The 26119-nt window shown below is 45.0% G+C and overlaps 1 protein-coding gene across 3 annotated transcripts; it reads right to left on the reverse strand.

Annotated features, from left to right (window-relative positions):
• Positions 1-870: 870 nt before the first annotated feature.
• MED26 (mediator complex subunit 26) lies at positions 871-25083 on the reverse strand. 3 transcript variants are annotated; one of them, XR_012626513.1, is made up of 4 exons: positions 24801-25083; positions 6579-6653; positions 3192-5217; positions 871-2448 (listed from the first exon to the last, which is right to left on the reverse strand). XR_012626513.1 is itself a non-coding variant. In XM_074851261.1 (3 exons), the coding sequence occupies exons 1-3, from the start codon at positions 24873-24875 to the stop codon at positions 3523-3525; spliced, it is 1845 nt and encodes a 614-aa protein (XP_074707362.1). In that variant the 5' UTR covers positions 24876-25083; the 3' UTR covers positions 2490-3522. The 3 variants fall into 3 exon arrangements, 2 of the variants coding, with proteins under 2 accessions (XP_074707362.1, XP_074707363.1); XM_074851261.1 differs by lacking the exon at positions 871-2448 and having other exon boundaries at positions 2490-5217; XM_074851262.1 differs by lacking the exons at positions 871-2448; positions 24801-25083 and adding an exon at positions 17496-19625 and having other exon boundaries at positions 2490-5217.
• Positions 25084-26119: the final 1036 nt, after the last annotated feature.

Below are 26119 nucleotides of genomic sequence, written 5' to 3' on the forward strand. Positions count from 1 at the left end.
CCCCTGTCCCCGCGCGGGACGCGGCCGTTGAGGGGCCGCCGCCGCCCGCCCCGCACTCACCGTTCCTCCGGGCCCGCAGCGCTCCCAGCCCCGCGTCCCCTCCGCCCCCCCCCCCCCCGGTTCCCTGCGGCTGCGGGAGCCCCGGCAGAGCCGCCCGCAGGCCACGGGATGTCACCCCCCGCCAGGGCGGGGTAAGTCAAGGCCCAGAGCTCGGTCTCCCCTCAGCTCCGGCCTGTGACCGCGTTAGGCGGGAGCTCTCCACAGCACTACGGGCTTGGGCTGCTTGAGCCGCGGCCCAGAGGCAGCCTGAGGGGTTAAAGTAAGGCAGGAGAGACGCCGGAGTACAAGAAACATAGGGCAGGGGGGGAGAAAGTCTTTTTTTGTTCTGGGTTTGCAGCACGAGTGTGCTCCTAGGTGGAAGGCAGGTGGTAAGGGCAGTGCAGACCGCCTGAGGAAACCAAAAGGGCAGCTGGCACACTGACTGAGCTAAGGTCACGTACTCCAAGGCAATGAGACAATTGCTCCTGACCTTTAAAACTAACTTAAGGAATATGTAATGCTGGTGGTGTTAAAAGTTGGGCAAGTACCTGTCAAGCAGGAGGGGGGGGGTGTCTAGTGCCTACTTCATGCATGTACTGTCAAAAGACATTTCTACATCATTAAAGTACCTGTAAAAACATGCACTTTAGGTAATGGCAAGTCCCAAAAGATTTGCAGATGAGCCATTTCATGTCATCCATTGACAAGAAAGAGATGGCAGTATATTAATGTACGATTTTAGGATGAGAATAATAATTTTATAAGGCAGTCAGGAGAGACCAGTAGCAGAGAAACTGAGTTCATGCAAAAATGAGAGTACACAGCAGATACGCACACGGTAAACTTCATTTGAACTTGTTTACAAAATTGACAAAAAAAATATCACCTTGTAAACTTATTCACATTTGTTGGAGCTCACAGAACTGGTTATACTAGCATGCTGAAATAAAGATTGTCAAGCCTCGTCTCACCCTGGATGACATCCACATGAGTTGACCCTTACAGCAGAAACAGACTCGGTCTGGAAGAAGATTTGAAGCTTGCATTGGGAGGGGATTTCTCCAGCGACGGTGTACCACTGGGGAAGGGGCTGGCTCCGACACCCGACGCTCCCTCGCGCCGAGCGAGCGTCAGCACGGCCGCTCTGCTACCGCGAGCTGGATGCGATCGGGAAGCAGGGACGAACTGAGGGCATCAGCTCCCCGAGGGCGGTCCGCAAGGGCCAGCGATCGCATCGGAAATGTAAGCAGTGGAGAAAGAGATGGCGTTTATAAAGTGTAATGTCATACTTTTGTCATTTCCTGAAATTTGCCCTAAATTCAAAGGCCTCAAAAGAGCACAGACCCTGTTCGTAAATAAGACCATTCAGGGAAAGAGGGAGAAGGGGCGGGGAGGGGAGTAAGATGCACAATATTTTTTACATAAACGAAACCCAAGCGTTTTCCAAAATGTTAAGCTTTTTAGCCCTCTACCATCAAATCTGCCTTTCTGAACTGCAAGATAGCAGCTTTCCCCAGCTCTAAAACACACTGCTTGACCTCGCAACTGCAGGAGGACAAAACGGAATTAAACTGAAAATATACTTGGAAACATTTTTTTGGTAACCACTTTTTCTGGTTTCACTCTCAGACCTCAGATATCTGATGTGGAATCAAACAGACATCAGTTAAAGATTTGAGACACCCACACATTTCAATACCAGTCAGATCACAACAACAGTAGGTTTGAACAAGAATGACTTCAAAATAAACAAAAATACAACCTTATCAGTTGTATTCCAGGGAATGAACCAACTTAACGTATACGTGGCGAGGAACACCCTTGTAAAGGCATGTAAGAGCTTGATTCTGCTCTCAAAGGCAGGAGAACTCTTGCTTCTCCACAGAGGCGAGATCCAGCACAAACGGGTTAACAGAGTTAACATCACTAAACCTAGAAATATTTTTGGTATAGTGTCCCCTCCCCTCTTCCCCCAGACAGAAGCCCAGCACTGGGGACTGCAGAAAACAACTAGTCCCAAATGTTAAAGCAATTACAGTTAATAGAAATTCTGAGCTTTCTATACTGAACCAGGCTGCTTTAGAAAGCATTTTAACAATTAGGAATAATACATTACAAAGTTACTGAGAAAAAAAGATGAACTCTGATCTTTTTTTTTTTTAGACTTTGAGGTACATTAACAGCAATTGGGTTATCAGTCTCTAGACCCTGGATGCAACCAGAGCTCAAAAAAAAACCAAACAAAAATCCAACCTGTGCGACTGAATACCACCAACGTACTTGGAAGACATTTTGCATATCCCTAACAGCCAGCTGCTTGCGACAGCGTCGGATGGGATTCAGCTTCACCACACCGCTCCGACGGATTCTCGGTGTCGATGATCACTTAGCTGTTCTGAATTGAGCAAACTTTAAAAAAAACTAGTTAAGTATAAATAATTCACAAACTGTTTTGTGCAAATTTTTTTTATTTCCACATTTATATCACAATGTGTCCACTTAAAGGACCAAATAGCAAAGTTGCTCCCTTCTGCATCCCAAGAACACAGAAGTCTAGTTACTGTACATTCACTAAGGCTCTTTGTTTTTGCAAATTGCGTTTATGATGGATATCCATAAGGCAAACAATATCTAAAGGAATGGTAACAAGTATATTTCCAGCATACAAACAGGCTTCCTTTTTCCCTCTCACAGTACAGTTACAAACTTGTAGCACCCTCATTACATTTAGATTCTAGAAAAGGTGATTTTTCTTTTTTTTTTTTTTTCCTAGAAGTTTGCAGGAAGGGAAAAGGAGGAAAAATATTTGGCTGGTGGTGGTGGGATCAAAAATATCATTAAACATCTAGTTTTTGCAGCATTTCTCAGAGACTGGATTTAAACTGAAACCAGACTAAAATATGTGGATGCCTATGGAATGTTGAGCTGAAGCTGGTCTCCCAGCCTGCAGTGCAACACCTGCTGTTTAAAACCCAATCTCCGTACCACATGACTTTAAAAAAAACGCAATCATGTTCAGAGATGTGATACAAATAAAACTACAGTTTTTGCACATTGTCTCTCGAATATCTCACTGCCAAATAAAAACCCAAATCAAGTCAAATAAATAGATGCATATTTTGTTAAGGTAACTTCCACAATTTTCTCTGTACCTGCCTGTAATAAGATTCCGGCATTCAGAAAGTGCTGGAAATCCTCTTCACTTCTTGGGGACTAACACTTTTTTATAGCTGGCTCGCTATAGAGTTTTGAACTCATTTTATCAACCTTCGTATGCCTTCCTTTGCAATTGTTAGTAAACTGGTAGCAGCATTTCACAAAAGGAGAATTTAAAGGAAAGAGCTGTAAAGAACCAGCTCCCTCACACCCTCTGCTCGTTGGGCCTGTTTGTCCAGGACAGGAGGCTTTCTCCATCTTTAAGTGGCATAGTGTCTGCCATTTTTGCTAACTGCAGATGTAAAAGCATTTTTAGCAAAACTGTACTCAGTCTAGGCAGACGTAAGGCAGGATGTTCAATCTACCATCATCCCCGTGTGGATCTAAAGATATGCACTGTGTCCAATCATACCAGTTACCCTGTGTGTCATAACAACCGTTCACGCCTGGCCAGTTATGTTCACGTATTCTGTCGAGGTCATCACTTGTGACCTCTCTTGTGACCCCAGGCAAGTCTGTAGGTTTGCTGTTAGGAGCTAGAACATGAGTCTTTCTAGCCTCTTTTCTAGTGCTTTCCTCCTGCTTTAAATATTCAGACATGAAGTAGTGAGCTCCTGGAGTCTGTACTCCCGATGAAGACAGCAAGCTACTCTGTCTGTTTAAATATGACTGAATGATTTCATTTCTGGATAACTCTTTCCAGTTCGTTTGTTCAAAAGGGCTTTGCAGGTTGGGTTTTTGCTCCTGCTTTTCCGTTTCTGTCCTGTGCTGTTCAGTAAGTGCAGGGATTTCTACCTGCAAAGGATCTTTCTGTGTTAAAGGTTTTATCTGTCCTGTCATGGGATCAAAAGTGAGTTTTCTCTCTTTTAATCTCACAGGTTTCACACCCCCTTCTGTCAGGTGCCCATCCAAGTTGACCGTATAGTCTCTGGGCCGGTACCTTTTCTTCTTTTTACTATCGGAACCTGAAGCAGCATCATCACTGTCCATTTTTGAAGTGTCCTGTGAAAAGCCCATGTGTGGCGTGAGAGATTCCCCGGGGTGGGAGCTGGTTTTGCAGCTGGGAGATGTGTGCTGTTGAAGTGTCCCTGCTGTGTGCCTGTGCTGGCTTTCCGACGGTACCTGCTGCTCCTGCCAGTGCTGAGACACCTCAGCTACCGATGGCTGAGAGAACTCCAGTCTTTTTGCTGGCATTGGAGGTGTTGAGGGTTGCATCAAGGATGGTGGCGGTGATGGCACCTGTGCAGTATCCAAGAACTGAGACCTTTGAGATGGACTAGGCAGTGAATCCTTTGGTGAGTACGTAGTATGCTGCCGAGCAAAAGTATCATGCCTAACGTTTCTAGGGCTAAACGAGGAACAGCGAGGACTCTTAGGTTGGTGCGGTCCTATGGTTTCTTCCGATTTATCATGCTGCTGAAGCACTGCAGTCTTTAATAACGAGGAAGTGCTTGAAGGTTTTACAAGTCCTGGAGAACTGGTGTGAGGTTTTACAGCATTTACTGGGATCTTACTGTGTTTATCGTTTTCACTGAGTTCTGTCCTGCTGCTTTCAGGCCCTGCATGTAGATTTACGTCTACAGGACTAGGAAAATTTTCAGGACTACCTCCAATTCCATTTGTTGGAGGGGGTGAAGAGTTTTGTAATACTTCATGACTAGCTTTGGAGACTTTTGGGGGAGGAGGGCCCTGATGCCCATCCCTGTGTTCGCCTTTCCTTTTCCGGTTTCCCAATTTCTCTGTTTTTGGAGAATTTAGTTTCTGTATATCATTCCTGCTTTTCAATTCGCTGATTGGCTTTGATCCGGCCACAGCAGGAAGTTGCGCTTCTGGTTTGCAGTTGTGAGCACCACCATTTGCTGATCCAGGTGGATTCGGCAACCCTCTTGGCACTGGTTCATTCTGGGTTACAGGTTCTATCAACTTTTGCCAATTCCGCAACAATTTCTTGGCACGTTTGGCAAGTTCCTCATTGGATGTCTTCTTCCTCACCTCATTGATAAGCCTCCCAAGTCTCGTTTCCTATAAAGAAACAAAAGTTGTTTTACAAACAGGTATCACTCTAAAGAAAATTCTTAAGGTACCTTTCTGCTCCGTAATCCTTACCCTAAGAAATACCTAGTGAAAAACTGCTAAAGATTTAAGTGCTGAATTAATCTTTTTGGAAAGGATTACTCCAGTTGGTCCAGTGCTCTGCCATGCAACGTGAAACCTACTGCGGATTTCAAGTCACACTGTCTTTATTCCCTGGCTAAAGCACCAGAGCCATTAGCTGTGAAAAACACCAGAAAGGAATTCTTTAATCAGCAAGAACCTTGAGAATAAAGGCGCAACTTCAGACTCGAGGGGAAATGCAGCACCCAAGGCAGAAAAGGTGCGTGTTTATTGCAATGAAAGTATAAGAGCTGCAGAAAGAGGCAAGAGAAAAAATTCCAGAATCGTTGCTGGTTACAGTAATACGCTGACAATTAAAATCTCCATTCCACAAACCTGACTAGCCAGGGTGCGACTCACGTCCCACCTTCTTCCTCCATCTCTCCTTTCCCTTCACTCCCCAGTATCTCAAAAACGTATGAAAGACCGATTTAAACAAGCATTCCGAGGGTGGCCCAAAGTGATTTCATAAGCGGAAGGAAGTGAAGTGTTTGATTGTTCCCAAAGCACATTTGAAAACAAAGAATTGTTCCACAAGTCAGATTACTTAAGAAAAGCTCTTCAAAGGAACACATAGACCAAACTGTGAGAGAAATATGCAACATGTTGTGATACAGATGTTGAAGTACAGCTGGGGTTATAATTAAGCAATATTGAAAAGCAAGTAACACTAATAATTTCAATATAAAGATTGAAAAAAATTTGATAGTTTAGCCATAAGAACTTCTTTGGGCTCTGTTTCTAAGCGTGGCCAGTGGGACTGCAGCCATCCCACCTGCTACTTCAGCTTTTAACACACCTAATCTCACCAACTAGATCAGGCACTGAAACCCGCTTAACTGAATTTATGATTAATTTTATAGACACAGAGTAACTAGATTCCTATTTCAGATTCTTTGGTGCTTGGTCACCAAACGTCTAAAAAGGTGACCGGTACTTCAGCAAGCAGAGTGATGTTGCTGAACGCAACAGAATTAATCAGTAGCAATGATTAATTTAATGCCCTGCATGAGCAGGAACTGTGCTGCACAGAATACTGATCTGAATCCAGAAAGAATCACTGTGTATGCACGGAGATGTCAGAAGCAGCACGAGAGGGACAAAATAATATCTTAATTGTGAATCCTTTGCAATCAATGTATTGTTTCAAGAAAAGCTCTTATGGAAATTAGACAGACAAAGTCCTTTTATACACACAAAAATCAAGTCATGTTTAGAGGGTGACATACCTCAAGTGCCTCTTTGGTAATGGGATATTTCTCCAGGCTGGAGATCACTTCCAGCACTGCCACCATGTTACGGATCTGCAACAAGGAAGACAAAGTCACTTCATGTTTCATGTACAGGTCTTAGTCACCAAATGTAATTTAAGACCTTCCACTTTATAATTGCTGGAAGCATTAATCACAAAATTGCTATCACACTGTCTGGCTTTAGGGAGCTGATTGTTCAAAGAATAGGGACAAGGACACTTTACTGACCTAGTTGGAAACTGCAGGAGCTGTAACAAACATGCTCTTATGTAAAACTAAAGGAAACATTAGCAACAAACCCACTATGACTTACTAGCAAAATTCTGAGACGCCTAGCCAAGGTACTAGTTAGTTGTCCTATGGCCTGTGGAAACATAAGTGCCACGTGGACCAAGAAGAACCACGAGTCAAATCAGAAATCTTGCATTTATTCCTTTAGGCACCGCTTTAGATTGACACGAGTCTCCGTTCTACGATTTTGTTCAAAATCTTGATGCTTCCTGCAGCTGCACACCACAGTCCAAGCCCCGGGGATGAACTCCTCGGGGCGCAGGCACAGAGGAGGCAGAGGCTGCGCCCAGTGGGTGTCCTCAGGCCATCGCCTGGCGTCGGACAGACCCGGCCTGGGATGCAGTCACGGCTCCTCCACAGCCTCCTTAAAAACTCCACCAGTTATTCCAGAATTGTATGGCCCGATCCGTAAGACGGTGAAGAGTAACTGTGGAAATTCACATCACATTAACAAAGCGTGTATCAGATTTTGTGACGGGCTTCACTGCAATATTCCTGCCCACGTGAGTAAGCTCCGCACAGCAGCAGTTGCCACAACCTGTAGATGCTAAGCCCAAGTGTGATTTTAATAATTTCTATGAGAAACCTCAGACTACAGAGATCTGTATTTCCATCACCTGACGTTAAAAGCACCAAAAACTGGAATTTCTAATTCACCTTTGTAGATAGATTTAAAAGATAAGCAAAGGAAAACTTGAATCAGTCTCATTTATTGCTTAATTGCGTTTGTGACTCAACTGGACGTGAACTGCATCTGAGAAAAATCTCTCAGCAAGAACCTCTGCAGGGATCCCACATTATCCTAAAGTCTTATCAGGAGCGTAATCAGGTAGCGCTACCCTCCCAGCCACACACTCCGCTGCAAGATTCTTCATTTTAAAAAGACTGCAAGTTTGTAAGAATTAGCTTTTCCAAGTCAATTCTACCCGTCTATTAAGATACAACAGGAGAATCAGGAGCAGAAGTCTCCTCCTTTCAGAAAATTGTGCATAGACAATGTTTTTTCCAATCACAGCAGGATTGCTTAATGTTGGAGATACTTGGATAAAGCTGTCAGCAATTAAGCACTCTGCCTGAATTTTAGATTTACTTTTATCTAAATTATTTTTAAAAAATCTCTACAGGCTTTGAATGATGATAACTCTTACAGGTTGTAAAACCAACTTCAGTCCAAAGATGAATGGTTCTTTCTTCACTGAACTACAACGCCTCTGCAGATACTTAAATAAAGCTCTGCCATCCGGTCAGGTCTGGTAAAACCCCGCTTAAGCTTTAAAGTAGCAGTAGAACATATTTTGACACATTTTAGTTCTTATTATTTCACTTCAGTACACTGACTTTCTTCCATGTTTTGATCCTTGCACTGCCCTCAGTCCCTAGGAAGGATGATTTACACCACAGTTTAAGGAATACATAACACCAGGGGTTTTTCAGTTTCTAGAACCAGAGCACTTGGAATAGCTAATTCTCAATTCTGGGAGTTTCCAGACAAACATTTTTAGACTTGCAAAACATGATACTCTCCTTCCCAACATGTATTTCAGACTATGAATTACCAGGGTGCAAAAAGGCTCTGTGTATTGCACACACCAATAATTGGTACAATTATTTTTGCAGTTACTGGTAATCCCCAAATATTCATTATCTAAATGACAAACTGATGGCAAAACAGGAGCATTAGTCTATCAAAAGGTCAAGATGAGGAAAGTGATACGCTCATGTATATACACACCTACAGAAAGATGAAACTGGTCAGGGAATTTCCAGTAACAGCATTGCCTTTGTTCAATATACCCAAATACACATCTTTGGATGCCCCTGAAAGCTCAATCTCCTACCAGAGACCAGGTCTACACCGAGCCTGTTACTTCACTCCCTCCTCCGAGGGACACATGGTGCCAATTAAGACAGCGAAAGCAGCCCTGCACCGCTGAGTCTGTGCTGATCACTCAACTTCTGGTAAAACACAAAACACCCATTTCGGATTCTTCACACATTTGTAACCAATTGAAAACATGCTGTCACACTGAAGCGATTGCTGCAAGGAGCATGAAGGCTCACACTTGAGATCAACTGCAAGAACCTTCCCCCAATCTCTTCCTTCTTTTTGACCTGCAAGGAAGCACGGTTCTTAAAAAAAATTAAAAATATAACATTCAGGCAGGTTCAACAACTTCTCCACCCTTCCCCAGTAGTTTTGCGTAGTTTTCTTGGAATGCTTCACCCAAACTGCCATAAAGAGAAGCTTAGAATAAAAACTATATTCACCTATTTCAAAATAAGAGAGACTATGAAATTTCTTTTGGTATAGTTAAACACTGTGATGAAAACAAGCCGACCTCCCCAAAACACCTCAAGTATCATCTATTCAATGTGAAGACACTATTTCAATAACAGCAGCACATCAGTATTACACACCAGTATCTTCACCTTAAACTGTCTGTTACTGGCTTAATATAATTAATACATCATCATAGCTGACACGAGACTGAAGTTACAAAACCCACCAGGACATCATCCTGCTTTGAGCAGCACCAGAAATTATAATTTATTAATGGAAGCTGATATTAAAAATGCTTATTGGCTACACAGCAGATAGACAAAAGTAATATAAAGCTGAGTGGGACAAGGGAGTTTGGCAGCTTTGCTCTCTTCAGACACTGTTAAGAGTACAATTGCGTAAGTCAGCATCTCAGGAACTTGCACATTATTTTAGTTTCTGTTTGCCTTCGTCTACTTACACTGCAACCTGTTACTACCACCCCAAAACGAGGACCTCCGCAAAGCAACCCCAGGACCTCACATTAAGGAGCTTGCAGAAAACGGGTAAGAATAATTTATACGGCATTTCAAATTATCCCATGCTATTCCCATGTTGTGAAGATTGACTGGCACACAGACTAATTCACTTGAAAGTTTACTGGAGAACATCTGCTTTGAGTCATGTACGATAATCCTTTCCAGCCAACCCTAATGACAGTCACAGAAAACAAATCTTATTTATTCCATGCAAGTCTCCTTAAGTCACTCAGCCATACTCTGGAGCTTACTACTGGTATCTGAGATCTCTTCCAAGTTAAGCACTAAAAGTTTTTACTGCAGCCTCAGACAAAAGCATGGGTTTCTGAACTCTCTGGAAAAGATCAAGTAGCTTAATTTCCTTTTTTTAACTGCCATCTTAATCCTATTTTAGCTTTTATAAATCAAGAACAATTCAGTAACTAACTTCAGGGTGTTACACAGCAGTTTAAAAGGGTAAGAAGCGTGTTTGGGCTCAGGAAGTTTAACGTACAGCTGCTCCCTGCCACCTCCAATTCTACCATCTCCTTCCCCAGTAGATTTGAAAATAGCAGCAAACTCAGCATCCGCATGTGAGCTGCTATTGCCATTTCCACGTGCCGGCGGTGTGGAAGGGCTAGGACTAGCTGGGATGCATTTTATGCTGGACTAGCACAGTCAAATGCTTGGCTTTGATTCTGTTCTTTCATCTACAGACCAGTCCAGACATAAACCACAAAATGAGCAGCAATGTGACACCTTTCCTCCTCAGGACTGCCTCGACGCACAGGATAACCTGCCTCTCACTCCAGTGCTGCCTAAGAAACAAATGTTACAGAAACCTTCAAGTGCAGTCATTTGAATAAAGCAATTTGGGTTTTTGTTTTAATGTTTCACAGGGATGTTTCTGAAGATCTCTGCATACGTGACAAACCAGATGCGAGTTAGCAAGGATGATGTTGCTGAGACATTTAGTTTATACAGGCCTGGAGTAGGAGCAGCAGCTGTTTCCTTGCAACACGGAAACCTGAGCTAGGTGCACAATTACAAAAAACCTCGCAGTGAAGCTGCTCATACAGATTCCTCTCCTACTGGATTCTGGCTGAAAAGACTCTTTTTTATCCCTTGCATAAAGGTCACATAACACCACCAAAAGGCATCTTTTGACACAGTATTATCATCCATATGGGTCACATTAGTATCTTTAAAAGTTTCTAAAGAGTATTTACACTTGGCCTACTATGTCTAGAGTTCCTAATCACTGAAGCTTTTCTAAAACTCCTGAAATCACAGGTTATAATAATAATAATAATCTGACTCCATTGTAGGCATTTTTGAAACGGACTATACAGATATATCAGAAGACACCAGCCTTGAGAGAACGCATTTGTCATCATACTTCAACTTACTTCCTCAGAATATGCTACAGATACTCAATATTTCGCTAGTTTCAAAGAAAGTACTTTTGTAACATTTTCCCACCTGTAGTATCAAAGCAATTTTACAAAAGCAGGCAGAGAAGTGGACCCACCATGGAAGACTAGACAGATCTTTCTAACTTTCCTACAGACACGATCCAAATTTCTATCGCCAATTAGGTGTTTTCTGTTGGCAATTAATACAGGAAATGGAGTATGGTCTATACAGAAGTTCACAGGAGCATTTGTACCATTTTTTGTCATCTTCCCCCTGCTCCTAGAGACAGCAGCATTTTATTGGGTAGTTATAAAAACTGTCATATATCTGTGGGCAATGTATATCCTTAAGGTAGTGCAGGATAACATGCAGGAAAATCCTGGTTCAAGGTCAATATTGCTGAAATTGCCAGGAAGGCAGAACTGATTCAGAAGGAGTTACAGCAACAGCACCACGAGCAACGCCATCCACTCACATTTATTTTCTCCAGAGCAGCGTAGTGATTACCTGCACCTAAGCACCAATTCTTACCCTGGACTGGGGTCTCTGATCAGTGTCAGGTTTGCCCCCAGCACTGCATCTGTATAAAAGTTACTTCATTGCATAATAATCTGAAACATGGAATAATAAGAAGAGAGAAGTTGCTATTCATAGTAGGCTTTATTTAAATATGGCAATGGAAATACAGTAGTATAGTGTTTATTTAGCACTTCATATAGGACACCTTAGACACCAGACACTAACAATACATATCATGAACAGTAAACTATAATGTCATTTTTAAAAAGATACAGACCAAACACAAAGTTAGAATTCAGGTTAAAACCTGCTGGTATTTAGTTCAGTTCCCTTGCAACTGATCTATTAACAGTTTCCCCTACCCCCAATGTGACATGATGTTGTCTAAAGATAGGGTACAGGAGATACTATTCACAGAAATGACATACCAAAAAGATGACCATGCACTACTTTGTTCATTATTATCAAAAAATGTTTGAAAGTCAGTTTGCTAAGCAGTGTTCAAATATTCACCAGTACACAGAAGATATTCTTAAAGGTGGAGGCGAGTCTTCTAATAGTATTTAGTAAAGCAGATCTTTAAACATGAAGGAATCAATGATTTGGGTTGAAAGTCATCCACTGAGAGTATCTTCTATGACAGAAATTAATTTGGAGTCTGTGCTTTGAAAACTGATCAGAAATTTGTGCTGCAAAACAAGTAGAAGAAATGCTCCTTGACTACCAAGAACAGTCCAAAAAGTGTCCAGGCACAGCAAGCCCTTATCCTGACCTCTGGATTTAAAATTTCCAGGTCTAATTTAAAGAGTCAAAACAGTTTGCATATGTTTTATTATTTGTATTTAGGCTTTATTTAACGGTAAAGTAACATCACTCAGATACCTTCCCATATATATTTTACACAGCCAAGACCATCAAACAAGAGTAAGGTCAGATTCCAACAAAATAGCGCATTGCGAAGAAATCAGCAGACCTGAAATATTTCATTGAGCAGGACAACAGTTTAGCCCCCTGTTACCTTCTGGCAGTATGTACACACATAAGTAAGGTGTAGAGAGACTAGAACAGCCAAGAGATTAAGAGGAGTTTGCCAGCAGAAAACACAGTTTGCCCCAGCAGTTACAAACAGCCTCGAGACACAAATCCAGAGCAGTTGGTAAGTGCCATCAACACTCCAGCTCTTCGCTGCAAGGCCCACTCCAAAGGGCACATCTAACCCTGGCAGAGGCCCCTGACGTAGCAGGAAAACTCTCCAGGCTTTGGCAAGGCCGGGGAGACCACCCAACGGAGCATCCATCAGTGGAGTCATTTAGAAAGTAAGATACAAGAGGTAGTAAAATACAGATTATGGAGACAACATGCATGCCCAGAACATAACCAGTTCACAGTGGCACACTGAGGAAAGTCCTCCTGCTCTATAGGAAGAGGTCTTTAAGGCAAACAGAAAACACTCAACATTGTAACACTTTTCTCCGTTCATATTTATTAGCCAATAATTGGAAGACATTCTTGTTACTACAGAGAGGAATAATTGTCCATCAACTTCAACATTCACTAAACATTTTCTATAGTATCATACAAATTGTACCTGTAGTGCCTACTCCTCAGATGGATACCAAACACAAAAGACTGCAACATGATGCCCCAACACTTCTCCCCTACCCCCCTCTAAACCAAAACAAACCATGAGACCATGAAGTTGGGCAAAACCTTTTTGGGGAACAAATTTATTAACCTGATTTAAAAAGCCCAGCAGTTGAAGTGAAAGTTAGTTACATGAAATACTACTAAACTGGAAAGACATGTGTGGCACAAATTCGAGATAAGGGAACAGAGTGAGAAGAGGAGTGGGTAGCACGGACCACAAAGCCAGGCAGGCATTGTCACAGCAGGGCAGAACAGTCTCAGTGGTATCTACCGCAGCATACTGCAAGCAAGATAATTTTAGTCTTGTTTTTCACTCAACACCAAACTGATAAGGAATGGTTTAGGAATCAAATTCAGCTGGAATTACATGTTCATCTCAAGGCACCACAGTTCAAGAACATATACAAAGAGGAGTTCAGTGGAGAGCAGTGATAAGAGGTTTTGAAACCATGGTTAATAGAAACAAGTTTAAGTTCTCATTCACACAGTATTGGAAAAAAAATAGGGAGGAGACACATGAAACTTAACATAAGCTCTCTATGCATTATTAGTCATAATAAAGAAAATGGTGATCACCTGTTTTCATGCTCACTGCCCTCATTTGCAACTGATTACATATTACAAATAACCAGAGAGCTACTAATGCACTCAAATAAGCTCCCAAATAGCTTCCATAGCCACTACAGAGGTTTAAGAACAGATTAGACAAGTCTAGAAGGAGTTTTTTTTATATAGGCGATGCTACTTCAGCGAAGGTGATGGACCACGTAGCTTCATGAAGTCCCTTCCAGCCACACATCCCTGTGATTCACACCCGGGAACAGACACCGAACAGCAAGTAGCAGAAATACATTGAAACACCCATTTATCTAGTCCAAACTAGACTCAAAATAGTAATTCTAAATTCTGTCCTCTCAAATTCATAATTATATGAAGCAGTTTTATAAAGGACTTACAAAATGCAACACTTTAAAATTCACTGCCCCTCTGGCCCGTGCTGCCCAGCCACACAGGGCAGGCTCACCATCCCAAGTGCCCAAGAAATGCCCAAGGCTGTCCCAGCCTTCACAGTCAGCTCATCGCCACTCAGGCTCTGCAGTCACTTTGTATCACCATGTCAGCCGCCTCACGCCTACCCCTCTACGTCCCAACACCTGAGCACATTTCCATAACAGCACTGTCCTGCCAAAACAAAGCACAATAAAACAAGAATAACCATGGAAACTATTGGGTTTGACCCAGCCCTACACATCCATTGCTTTCTAGTATAAATACTATGGATCACAGGGCCAGCTACAAATGTGTTTAACGTTTAGTGGAACAACATAGCATGTCTTACAGAACAAGACTTGTCAACTGTTGAGCTGCACAACCAAAGAATACAAAATAATGCAACCTGTCACCCCCCAGGTGCAGCAATCACTACAGATTGTTTCAGCACAATAAATAACACCCATAGAACACATCACTAACACACAAGCCCTAAAAACCCAATCACTAACTTGGCCCTAAGGACATCTAACCACGACACCGTTTTGTTGTATACATGATAACAGTTTCTCCTCCTCTTCCACCTGTACAGAAACTTCAACCAGATGAATCTTGGTAGTTATTATTTATTATAAACCATGAACTAAAGTCCAAAATTACTGCTTAAAAATTTAGAGCGATACAATGAGGTCGCTGTATAATGAAAGTCACAGGAACAACTGCTCTGACTTCAACAAGAGACACAGCGTTTGTTGATTATTCAGGCAGAATACAGAATATACAGAAAATTCAGCCTGAAGATGCACCCCTTCTGATTTATGATGATCTTGGTGTTTTCTACGGTAAGGAGATACCCACTCAGTCACACAGAAGTCTGTACTTAGGCTGTGGTTACTGGGGGAAGTGAAAAGCCAATGCTGAGAGTTAACGTACAAGAGGTGGGTGCCAGCAGCGCCGGACGCTCCCAGCACAGCAGCTCTCCACTCCACCCGAACTCGCCGTTAATATCTACCTGTCCTATGATAGGAGCAAAATCAGACACCAAACGAGATGATGAGAATGACCCTTACAGGCATCGCCTGGACAGAATCATTGTGCAATCACCTGCTTAATCTTCATGCACTCCAGAGAACTAGTGGAGATTGAAAATTATGCAACACACATTTAAGGACTTGACGAGAATGGCTTCAAAGGGTCAAGAGCTCTAAAGTTTTTAAATATTATGTTACCCATCACATGGAATATCTACCCCGAGCTGTTGACACGGAGCGGTTTACATCTGAATGTAATACAGAAAAGCCCTACTAATGTCACCACAACATAAACTTTACACTCTTTTCTTAAAAAAATAAAACCACCTATCACCATATTGGTGTATTTTTAAATGCAGCAGGACAACTTTTTTCCAAATCTTGGGAAGCTTCTCAGCTGATTCCTTAAACAATAAAGGCAGCTAAGGTAAGAGCCTATTGAATACACTGCGTTGTGGAGTTTGTAATTCATCACACTGAAGCACAATATGCTTGCATGACTGCTCATGAGAATTTAAGCATGGCATATTTGTTCACAATACCTGAGAAAAATATAGTCTTACAAATTGGGACAGTTTTAAATAGCAAGTTTGCAGAGAAGTCACCATATTCTTTCAACAGCAATTACAGAATTTCTGTCGGCACATACCATAGAGAAGTTTTATGGATATGCAAAAAAAATTGAAATCAATTCACCCATCTCCTAGAATTATTGCTGACCGAATTTTAGATAAAATGCAGCCACCAGTCACCCATTTCCAAATACCACCAATTCTCTGAAGACTTTGCAGGTCCTCAGGAGAACATGGGGAAAGCAATGCTCGGCCATTCCATTCAGTGGCACAATCATTAGCAGCTACCTGCAGGGCTTACAAGTTGGAGGGCTACTTGAAGACTAGCTCCACTCCAGAGCCAATTGCCCAGTGTGATCATGACAGGACAAAAGAACCCAGTACCCCATCAGCATTTTATTTATATTTAAACACAGAACACTCAGGAAGCTGCAACCTGGTGCTAGTTATTTCTAACCTAGTGGCAAAAAATTTCATCTTTTCCACTTAAGAAAACCCCATTTAAGCCCCTTGGCAGCCTGCCTTAAAAAGTCCAGTGAAGAAAATACTACACGAAGTCAACACCCAATAGCTTGAATTTTGATAGACTGAAACTCTTACACACAACAACAGAGATTTGATGATGCAGTCAGATCCTTAACCAGCATGCTTGCCCCATATGTACAAAAGCTGCAGGCATCCCATCTTTGCAAATACATTTGAAATACCACCACTTGCACCTTCTCTTCCACCTCATCATGCTCAGCTCTATTCAAGAATCAACTGTAGTTTCTCCAAGGATAAACTGTAATATTGAGGTATACATTTTCCTGGAACTTTCAGGATGATAACTTACACACAGATACAAAAATTCCATGTTCCTTCCTGTACAAATAATTTACACAGCACACGGAGTGTTACACACTGACCACGCTACCCAGCTCAAAGAGCTCTGCTTGAGTGACAGCTCGAGTTACAGACACTCAGCGCTGGAAGTTTGTGAACTGAAGACTATTTATGAATGTGCAACACCACCTTGGGAAAAACCCATGCTCCTCTGCCTTCAGAAGTTCTACACTCCTTAACAAAAAAAATAAATCAAGTTAAACCTGCAGTATAATCATGATACTCTGCAAGAGGATTCCGCATGAAAACAGTATGTGAGAAAGCAGCTCCACAAAAGTGCTGGCTGTCACTCTTAGACGAGACTTCCACCTCTGCACAGTCATCTTTACAGCACAAAGTTTCAAAATACACCCAGTTGAGTATGTTGCTGAATACTACAGACTTGGACGTAGGATTCCTCTCCTCCCCAACTGCTATGTTAGAAAACCACTTTGTTCAGTAAAACAGAACTAATTACGTTTTACTTCCAGTGATTCCCCAATAGAAATTTCTACCACCGACTGTTTGGACATGCTGAAAATTTTATACTTTGATATTAACAATCACACTTAAGCATGCACCGCTGCCCTATGAAAGCCCTGCCCCAGAAAACACTGACACGCTGTGAAGTTTAGCAGATTGCACCTCAAATTGAAGCAATTTGCTAGTACTTAAATATTGTTCCAAACACTAAAAGCATGAATTACCTGCAGAAAGAATAATTTAGCTGTTAGAATACTGAATAAACAAACCTACATACATTAAACCAAATGTGACATACTTACCTTTACCTTAAATATTTCTTTAAGGACCGAGTGTGTAAGTGGGGCCACATCATACCATGTGTTATACACAGCGAAGAAAGTTTATTTGAAGTTATCACCAAGCACAAAATGGGTGAGACGAGATAGTAGTAAAGTGTTATCAGCCAAACCAGACATGCTTTTTTTATTTATAAAAACTATACTGACATTAATTTGAACTCCAAATCTAATATATTGAAGTAACCATGCCTTAAAAGATGTGCTTCTTAATTAACATCAATTTTCCATAGCAGGCAGAAACAATTCCTTCTTTCCCTATCCTGAAGCTTTCGTGGTTCATGAAAAAGGAAAACTCTACTTGTCAACTGCAGCAGCTCCTTGGAGAAACTGGAAAAGGATCTCCCCTCATAGGATACTGGGAGAAAAAGCTTCAGCTGCCCTGAAACTACTTTGATCAGGAGCCAAAGGTGCCAGAACGACACTACTGTGTCATATGGCCATACCAAAACCCCGAAGAGAGGCAACAACCCGCACCTTACTCCTAAACTGGGCTCACCCTCAACTTACTGTACAAAACCCTACCAAATGAGAAATTGGAGTTTCTATCCTACATCCAGACTTCTGAAACATAGGCTAAGCCAAAGGTCTTCATATTTTCTAAGACACAGACTGTCTCTCCCCACTTGGGAGCTTTTGACAGCAAATATCTTCCCTCCCACCCATGCATTGTCAGGCTGCAGTGTCTGGGCAGCAGGAGCCCACCCAGCTGCACCCCATGCCCACCCCAGCTCCAGCCCCATGCTCAGCTGCCTCAGCTCACTGCTTTCTTGAGTTAATTGTGTGCTAACAAGCACCAAAATGGCTTAAGAAATGGCTTAATGCCTGCACCAGCAGGAACCCAGCTGCCCCAAGTCAGAGCAACTTGGGAAAGGGCAGCCTCAGGTTCTTTGCTGTCTGGGAAGTGTTTTAGCCCATCTCTCCTGGAAGGATGAACATCTTACACATCAGCTGTCTTTTCCACACAGTGGTTCTTGATGACTGTCAGAGATTATTCCTGATGTTTATTCTGCCTACAAAAAGATGGTTGTTCCATTCAGTAAGCTGCTGGTTACATCAAGAAAAATGAGCTTGATTAGTTCTGTCCCTCCCAGCACCTTCTCCCTCCAGCCTCTGAGCAATCAAAGCCTTCATTTCTCACCAAGGGTCCGTGCTACAGCACGTGCAGACAGGTACTTGCAGCAAACTTTTATTATATGGATTTAGAAAGCCTGATTCCCTTTAATGAAAACATCCTGATAAACTGAGGGGTGTCTGGCTGGAGGGTGCTGCCCCTCCAGGAGCTTGAGCTTTTACTGCTTAGGGCTGCCACGACCCCACCGTCACCCCTCCTCGCCACACACACTCCCCCAGCTACTGCTTCATGCCAGAACTGCCACCTCCGTGAGTCCGCGCCAAGCCAGGGCAGGGAGAGCAGCCCCGGGCGAGCCCCTTTCAGGTCGGGTTTGGCCAGGTGAGCTCCTCAGCGGCCCAGCGCAGGGTCAGCCCGAGGGAGGGAGCAGGAACGTGCAGCTGGAGGTGGGGAATGGCTGGGGATCACCGCAGCTCTCCGCCGGGTGCGGCTCCATTGGCAGTTTCAGTCGGTGTAACATGCGAGTTTAAGCCACATCAATTCATTTTTTGATTATTTGGAGCATTACCCACACAACCTTTAGTGTAAGATGGTTTACTCTTGAGTTGCAAAGCTCACTCATCAGTCACCACTCAGGAGCATCCTTCTGGCTGTCCATAAAGAAGTTTCCCAGCATTTATCCCAGGAACTCACGCCGAGCCCCTGCATTCCTGCACGGCAACGAACGCAGACATCTGTGAACCACCCGCAGGTGACAGCGACAATAAAGCCTCTACAAGTTAAACTTGACCATAAGGCACCCACTCTCATCTCAAAAGAGACAGACCAGTGCAGTTGACTTTTACAGGTAGCACATACCTCTTTCCTACAAGGTCCTGAGCCAGCCTGCTAAGGCAGCGGGGAAGCAGGAGGAAGCAAACAGGACTCTACTTTTCAGCTTCCATACTTATTTAAACACTTTAATACCCGATTCTGCTGCCACATCTGTGCCAGTACTATTTGTGATGCACCAGAAGACTTATCAGGTAACCGAACAACATCAAAACCTACCCGGGGGAAAAAAAAAAATTGTATTGTCTTTTTTAAACCTTGATCAATTCCCCAGCTCAGTTCACCACATGATCCTGCAAATACTTGCACCAGCACACATAAAATGGGTGTGTGTAGCAGGAATAAGAAGTGGGTGTTATTTAAATTGTCACTGCTACCGAAACAAACACTCAAATTACAGCTTAAGAGCAAATGACTACTGCCATCATCACTGCAACCTCCGGAGTTTCAAGGAATTAACAACAGAAAGGCAATTTGGCATTCCCCTTGCTTTGACCCCTCAACCCCAACTCCCTGCTACTTTTGTTTACTCTGATTTTGTCTTGGCAGCCTCAAACTTTGTAATGGTCTCACTAGTGCAAGGGGTACCCTGCAAGTGAAGAGTTTTTAACGCCCCCAAAAAGCCTCTCAAAAAGTAACCAGCTGTATTACCACCAGTAACAAACTGACCAGGACTATCCAGGCAACTAACCAGATAAGTGCTAACTTGGACTAGTTAAATTCAGTATCTATGTCTGTGTAAGCATCACAGGCACTACTGAAATAAACTTCCACCAAGCAAAAAAAAACTATTTTGAAAGAGGTGGAGAGGAAGGCTGCAAAGAAAGGCCAAGAAACCAACTATACCACCACCCTCAAACAGGTGAATCCAAGTGTATCCAGCTGTTAACAAGGCAGAACACCAAAATAAGCAGTCTTCCTCATTTAAGGTTATTTAAAATTAAGAAGCTGAACACAACAGAACTTACTACATCAGGCCCCAATCTTTATCTGGAACCCAGGACTGACATGGTAACACCACTTCAGAACCTCCACATTAGGAAATGCCACAACCACCCGCGTGGTTCACCACGCACCTGAAACCCAATCCCCTGCCTTGACGCACAAAATGAAATCCTACCTGAAACAAGATGGGCTACAATAAGGAAACAAGCAAAAACAGCGAGAGGTACAACAGGTCTTTGCACACTGCAGCTTCCTCGGAACTGATAAGCTTATTAAGGCCTCACAGAAAAGGATAAAGCTAAAGCAAAAGCCATGCCTAGTCTACTTTCTCCCACACGTAACACTTGTCTGCATCCAAAGAATCACCAGGACCCCCCAAAGCAAACCACCACCTTCCTCCACCCTCTACATTTATATTATTACAGCAGCGTCTTGCACCTTCTCCCCTCCTTTTTAAAGTCTATTCTAGAAAGCATACGCATCACTGATGGAAGCTTTTGTTTCTAGGACTTTGGTAAAGGAATCAATACAGAAAACAGCCATGGAAGCACCTTTAACTATGCAACTCGTGTTAACTGGAAGATCACCCCAGGCCAATGCACTACTTAACAGAGTACAACACACGGACCGATTTATTATTAATAATTCAGATCATGGACCTCTCCTGAAGGTCTGAGCAGCAAGGCCAGCTGAGATACCGCGCGAATGGTAGCCTGATTTACAATCAGCTCCAGCCACATGGTGAGCATATAATGGGTTGTTACTCAAACCAAAGCTGCATTTGCATCGCAGAAAGGTATTAATGGCAAATAATTAAATTATTGTCTAATATTTAAAATCAGGAAAGGATAGTTACATATTCATGATGAGGAACCATTTAATTGCAAGCACAATTCTAACAGCCAGTTGGAAATGACAGGCTTTCCCACAGAGCAAAACCTAACAGATCTCATTATTCCTGACATCAGGTAATAAATTCCCTGAAGAGCACAGAGCACAATTTAACAAGGCAAAGGTGTTCTGCTTGGTGGAAGAGGTGGTTTCTCAGCACACTGAGCCCGACGGGAAAAGCCTTGCTTCTACCAGAACCAAGGAGTATCTCCTCTGTAAGATCTCATGCAACTGCTACAATAAGGTTTTGGACACTCTTCTTCAGCTACTGCTTCTACACAGTTCTTCCAGGAGAAGGATTTTCCTGCAAGAAAATCCTATCACCCATCATTGTGGTTGATACCACTAAACTCATCCTTTCCTCCCATACGAGTCTTGGTACGCTCCCGCTAACGCCCAAGCTTTGGAAGGAAACTGATGTTGATACTTAGTGTTTAAGTCATGTAGCAGAAGTAGTTTGCCCATATGTTTTTTTGAGGGGAATAGGCTGAATAACTGAAGACATAATACCAGACATCCCGGGTGGCTTCCAAGATGATGTAATTTTTTTAAAATAGCCTATTTCTTATAGGTCTCCTTTGAAATAGAGGTTACCCATGTAAATTCTGAACCAAGTGTGTGAAACTAAGTTATAAATATATTCTGCAGCAATTACTAGAAGAGGTCTCAAGTGCTAAATGCATGTGTACAATTAAAACACTGCTCCTGAGTCAGCACAGCTTTAGGTAGCAGTTTGAACAAAGATGAACAACCAGCACAGAAGATGATTTCTCAAAGCAAGCAGGTTCTGAAAGCTTGAGGAAAAGGTTATTTTGACCAGTTCAACTCAACACTGGTAGGGAAACTTATCTCTAATTTTTTTTAACTTAAGGCAGGACCTCAGAGTTAACCAAGATCTGTATATACCACAAAGACCTTCACAGCTACACTGGAATGAACATCCACAATGGAGAAACAGCTTCTACTAGAGAACATATCAGTCAAGCTTAAATTTACAGTGCCCTACAGTAAAGCGCTATAAAGAACCATATTATCCTCTTCAACCTCACAAAACTGGGCTGGTTTTTGCACACCTGGCAATATTCCTGCAGTTTTCACCCTCTCCCCTCTCCAGAAACACGCATGTACACACACCAACAATTACATTGAAAAGCCTGAATGAAATCCAGGCCTCAAAGCTTGACTTTCTCAGTAAATAAGGAAGTCAATCACAATAATGAATACCGTAAGTTTGAATGCAACCACTTCTTTTAGGAGAAGATTCTAAAAGCCAGAAGAAAGTAGCCAGAGTTTTCTGTGAGTACCCGCAAATGCAGCAGCTCGGAGCTGCAGTGACTTCCTCCTGTGGGAAAACATCAGAACACTTTCTTATACTTTTACGCTGGTGCCCAAGTGCGATTAAATTCAGAATCTGCTTTTAATCACGTTCAAAATTTAAGCTGTTCTTCCCTGCATGAAAGTGGCATGACAGGTAGTTTTACTGATTACCACGTATTCTACGTGCTTTGGAGAAAAGAGTCTGAGATCTAAGGCTGCACAATGAATCCCAACTACACCACCTCTGCTCTCCTTCGAGGAAAAGGTTAAAATGGAAGACAGCCCCCTGCCTACAGGCATTTCTAAACAATGGGCTGATTTTTCTGCCACCAATTATTGCCCTGGATAAGTATCAAGTATGTCGAATTATAATTTAACATACATCACTCCTAAGCTTATGGGGCTACTGACCTGCTGGAAGCCCAGCAGAGCTCCTGGCTGATGCTCTAACTCCCCCTTGCAGACAGCTGCCTGGTTATTTCTGGTCTCCCTCATCACAACCAAACTGCGAGCGCATTCGCAGCATAATGTAACATTAACATATGGAGAAAAGTATCCATCACAAAATAATATTTCCTGGCAGCTTATTTCCGCACAGCAACAGTGTTTTAGAAAGTAACACCAGAATTAGCGTAATCATTGCTGCTGACAGTTTTGAAGTTAAAAGAAACCATAGATCTGTTAGAAATTTATTAAACTGGGTTGGCACTTGGTCTAACATAAAGTGAAAAATTTACAGCCACAAAGAGAGAACTCAGAGCAAACAAAATTCATGAAGTGTACTAACTGACATTTCAGCAAGATTCACGTTAAAGTACTGCAAACTCAAACAACTTTGACATTTAAAAACCCACAATTACCATTATAATTCATTACTGTTACTCGAACATGTAATATTGCAGCTCATGACCAATGCACATCACAGGAGATTACTAAAGCAGCTACAAGGTCAGGGTGATTTTTCTTCAGTTTTCATGTCACATGCAGGCCACTCCAGGTGGTTTCCAAATGGCAACAACTTTATTAGCTACTTTAAGACTTCAATCTTAAAAAACCCACTTGTTCAGACAGGAGCAGGTATGACTTTAATAGAACCAAAGTACCATTTCACACAGCCAGCCTCCTGGAGTAACACACACGCGTCCAGCCTGACGTGCCCGTAGCTGCCCCCACAAACTGCAGATGGCCGAGACAAACCCACCTTGGCGTCCTGTTGGGGTGACTGTTGACCTAAGATTCAAAAATCTCACAGATTGCAGGCTCTGCAGTCATCTCACAGCCATAAACACCTAAGCAGAGGATTGCCTTAAGGACGGCTTTAATGTGCCAAAAAACCCCTTAAAAGGAGTAAATGGTACGTTGGACAAGCGCCACTTTAACGTTAAGGCCACTTACAGGTAAAATACACGCCGACTTGTGTGCTTACACTACATCCCCGAAGGAGCCGATAAGCTCATTAGCGCGCTGCAGTTAAAGGATAACACCGAAGACGGAGGCTGCTCGGTGCTGGAGCAGCTCCAGAGCCCCGAAGTCCCCGTCGAAGCCCTCCCGGCATCCCCGGAGCCCGGGGTACCCCAGGACCCCGACTGGCGGGGGCCGCAGGGGCCGAGGAACAGGTGGGCGCCCCGGAAGGTCCCGGCGAGCCGCGGCGGAGCCCGGCCCAGAGCCCCCTGCAGGCCGCGCCCGAGCCGCGGCCTGGCGTCGGGAGGCCGCCGGGCCGCACGCCGCATGGCCGGGCAGCGCCGGCCGGCCCCGGGGGGTGCCGTGCGGCGGCGGGAGGCGCCGCGGCGGCGGGCGGACGCGGCTCCCCGCGAGGAGGGGAGAGGCCTCCGGTGCCACCGCCGGGGCGGCCCCGCGGTCCCGGCTCGGGGGACCGGGCGGCGAAGCGCCGCTGGCAGCGGGACCCCAGGCGGGCAGAGCGCTGGGGAGCGTCCCCGCTACCGCCCGCAGCGGAGGCTTCCGGTGCCCGGGGAGGAGCCCGGCCGCAGCCGCGGTCCCGGCGGGAGGGGAGGCGACGGCGGCGGACGCGCGGCCCCGGCGCTCCCCTCGGACAGCGGCGGGGGGACGGCGCGGCGGGAGCGGCGGGCTACCGGGGAGCGGGGGGGGGTGGTGGAGGTGGAGGTGGAGGGGGGGGGGGCCCGCGGCGGCGGCTCACGGCCGGCGTCCCCGCGCTGCCGGCACGAGAGCGGCAGGGCCCGTTGGGCCGTACTCACGTTGCTCTGCGGGTCGATGGCCTGCAGCAGCCGGTCCCTGATCTGCTGCGGGGAGGGGGCCGGAGCCGCTGTCATTGCCTGGGCGAAGCGGGGCGGCTGCGGCCGGGGCGGGCGGGCGGCGGGGCCAGGCCGGGCCGGGGCGGCGGCTCCTCACTCGCCGGCGGCGGCCTCCTCGGGGAGCCGGAGTCGCATGTTCGCTCCCCGCGAGGCGGGGGCGGCGGCGCTCGGAGCGGGGCGCGGGGGGGACCACGGCGGCGCGAGCGGGCCGGGCCCGACTGTTCCGCTCGGGGCCAAACTCAACTGTGGGCAGGAGCCAGCCCCGCGCAGGGCACCCTGGGAACGCCCGACGCCGGAGCGGCCGACGCGCCCCTGACGCCCCGACGCACGCCCCGGCGGGCCCGGACGGCGCCTGCGCAGCGCGCGCGGCGGGGGGGGCGCCTGCGCGGGGGGCGGTGGCGCTGCGCGCCTGCGCGGGACGGCGGAGGGGAGCGGCGGGACGTGCGCGGCGGAGCGCGGCGGGGAATGGCGGGCGGGGGAGCCGAGAGCCGGGCGTCCGCCCCGGCGGGGAGAGGAGCGGAGCGCGGCGGCTGCCAGTGCCGCTGCGACCCTCCCCGTAATCCAGGAGACAGTCAGTGACCTGTTGCATCACACAGACACACACGAGCCTATGGCACCTGATGGGATACACCTGAGGGAGCTGGCTGGGGCTCGCCAAGCCGCTTTCCATCATTTCCCAGCAGTCCCGGCTGACCGGGAAGGTCCCGACAGATTGGGAACTGGCCAATGTGACGCCCGTCTATAAGAAGGGTCGGAAGGATGATCCGGGAAGTTACAGGCCTGTCAGCTTGATGTCGGTGCCCGGGAAGCTGATGGAGCAGCTCATCCTGAGCACCATCACACAACACATGCGGGACAACCAGATGATCAGGCAAAGTCAGCATGGGTTTATGATAGGTCCTGCTTGACAAACCTGATCTTCTACGGCAGGGTGACCTGCTTATTGGATGAGGGAAAGGCTGTGGATGTAGTTTACCTCGACTTCAGTAAGGCCTTTGACACTGTTTCCCACAGCATTCTCCTGGCAAAACTGGCTGCTGGAGGCTTGGATGGGCACACGTTTTGCTGGGTAAAAAACTGGCTGGATGGCCGGGCCCAAAGAGTTGTGGGGAACGGAGTTAAATCCAGTTGGCAGCCGGTCACGAGTGGTGTCCCCCAGGGCTCGGTGTTGGGGCCACTCCTGTTTAACATCTTTATTGATGCTCTAGACGAGGGGATCGAGTGCACCCTCAGTAAGTTTGCAGATGACACCAAGTTGGGTG

The sequence above is a fragment of the Strix uralensis genome, chromosome 27 (genome assembly GCF_047716275.1).
Source record: "Strix uralensis isolate ZFMK-TIS-50842 chromosome 27, bStrUra1, whole genome shotgun sequence".
NCBI lineage: Eukaryota > Metazoa > Chordata > Aves > Strigiformes > Strigidae > Strix > Strix uralensis.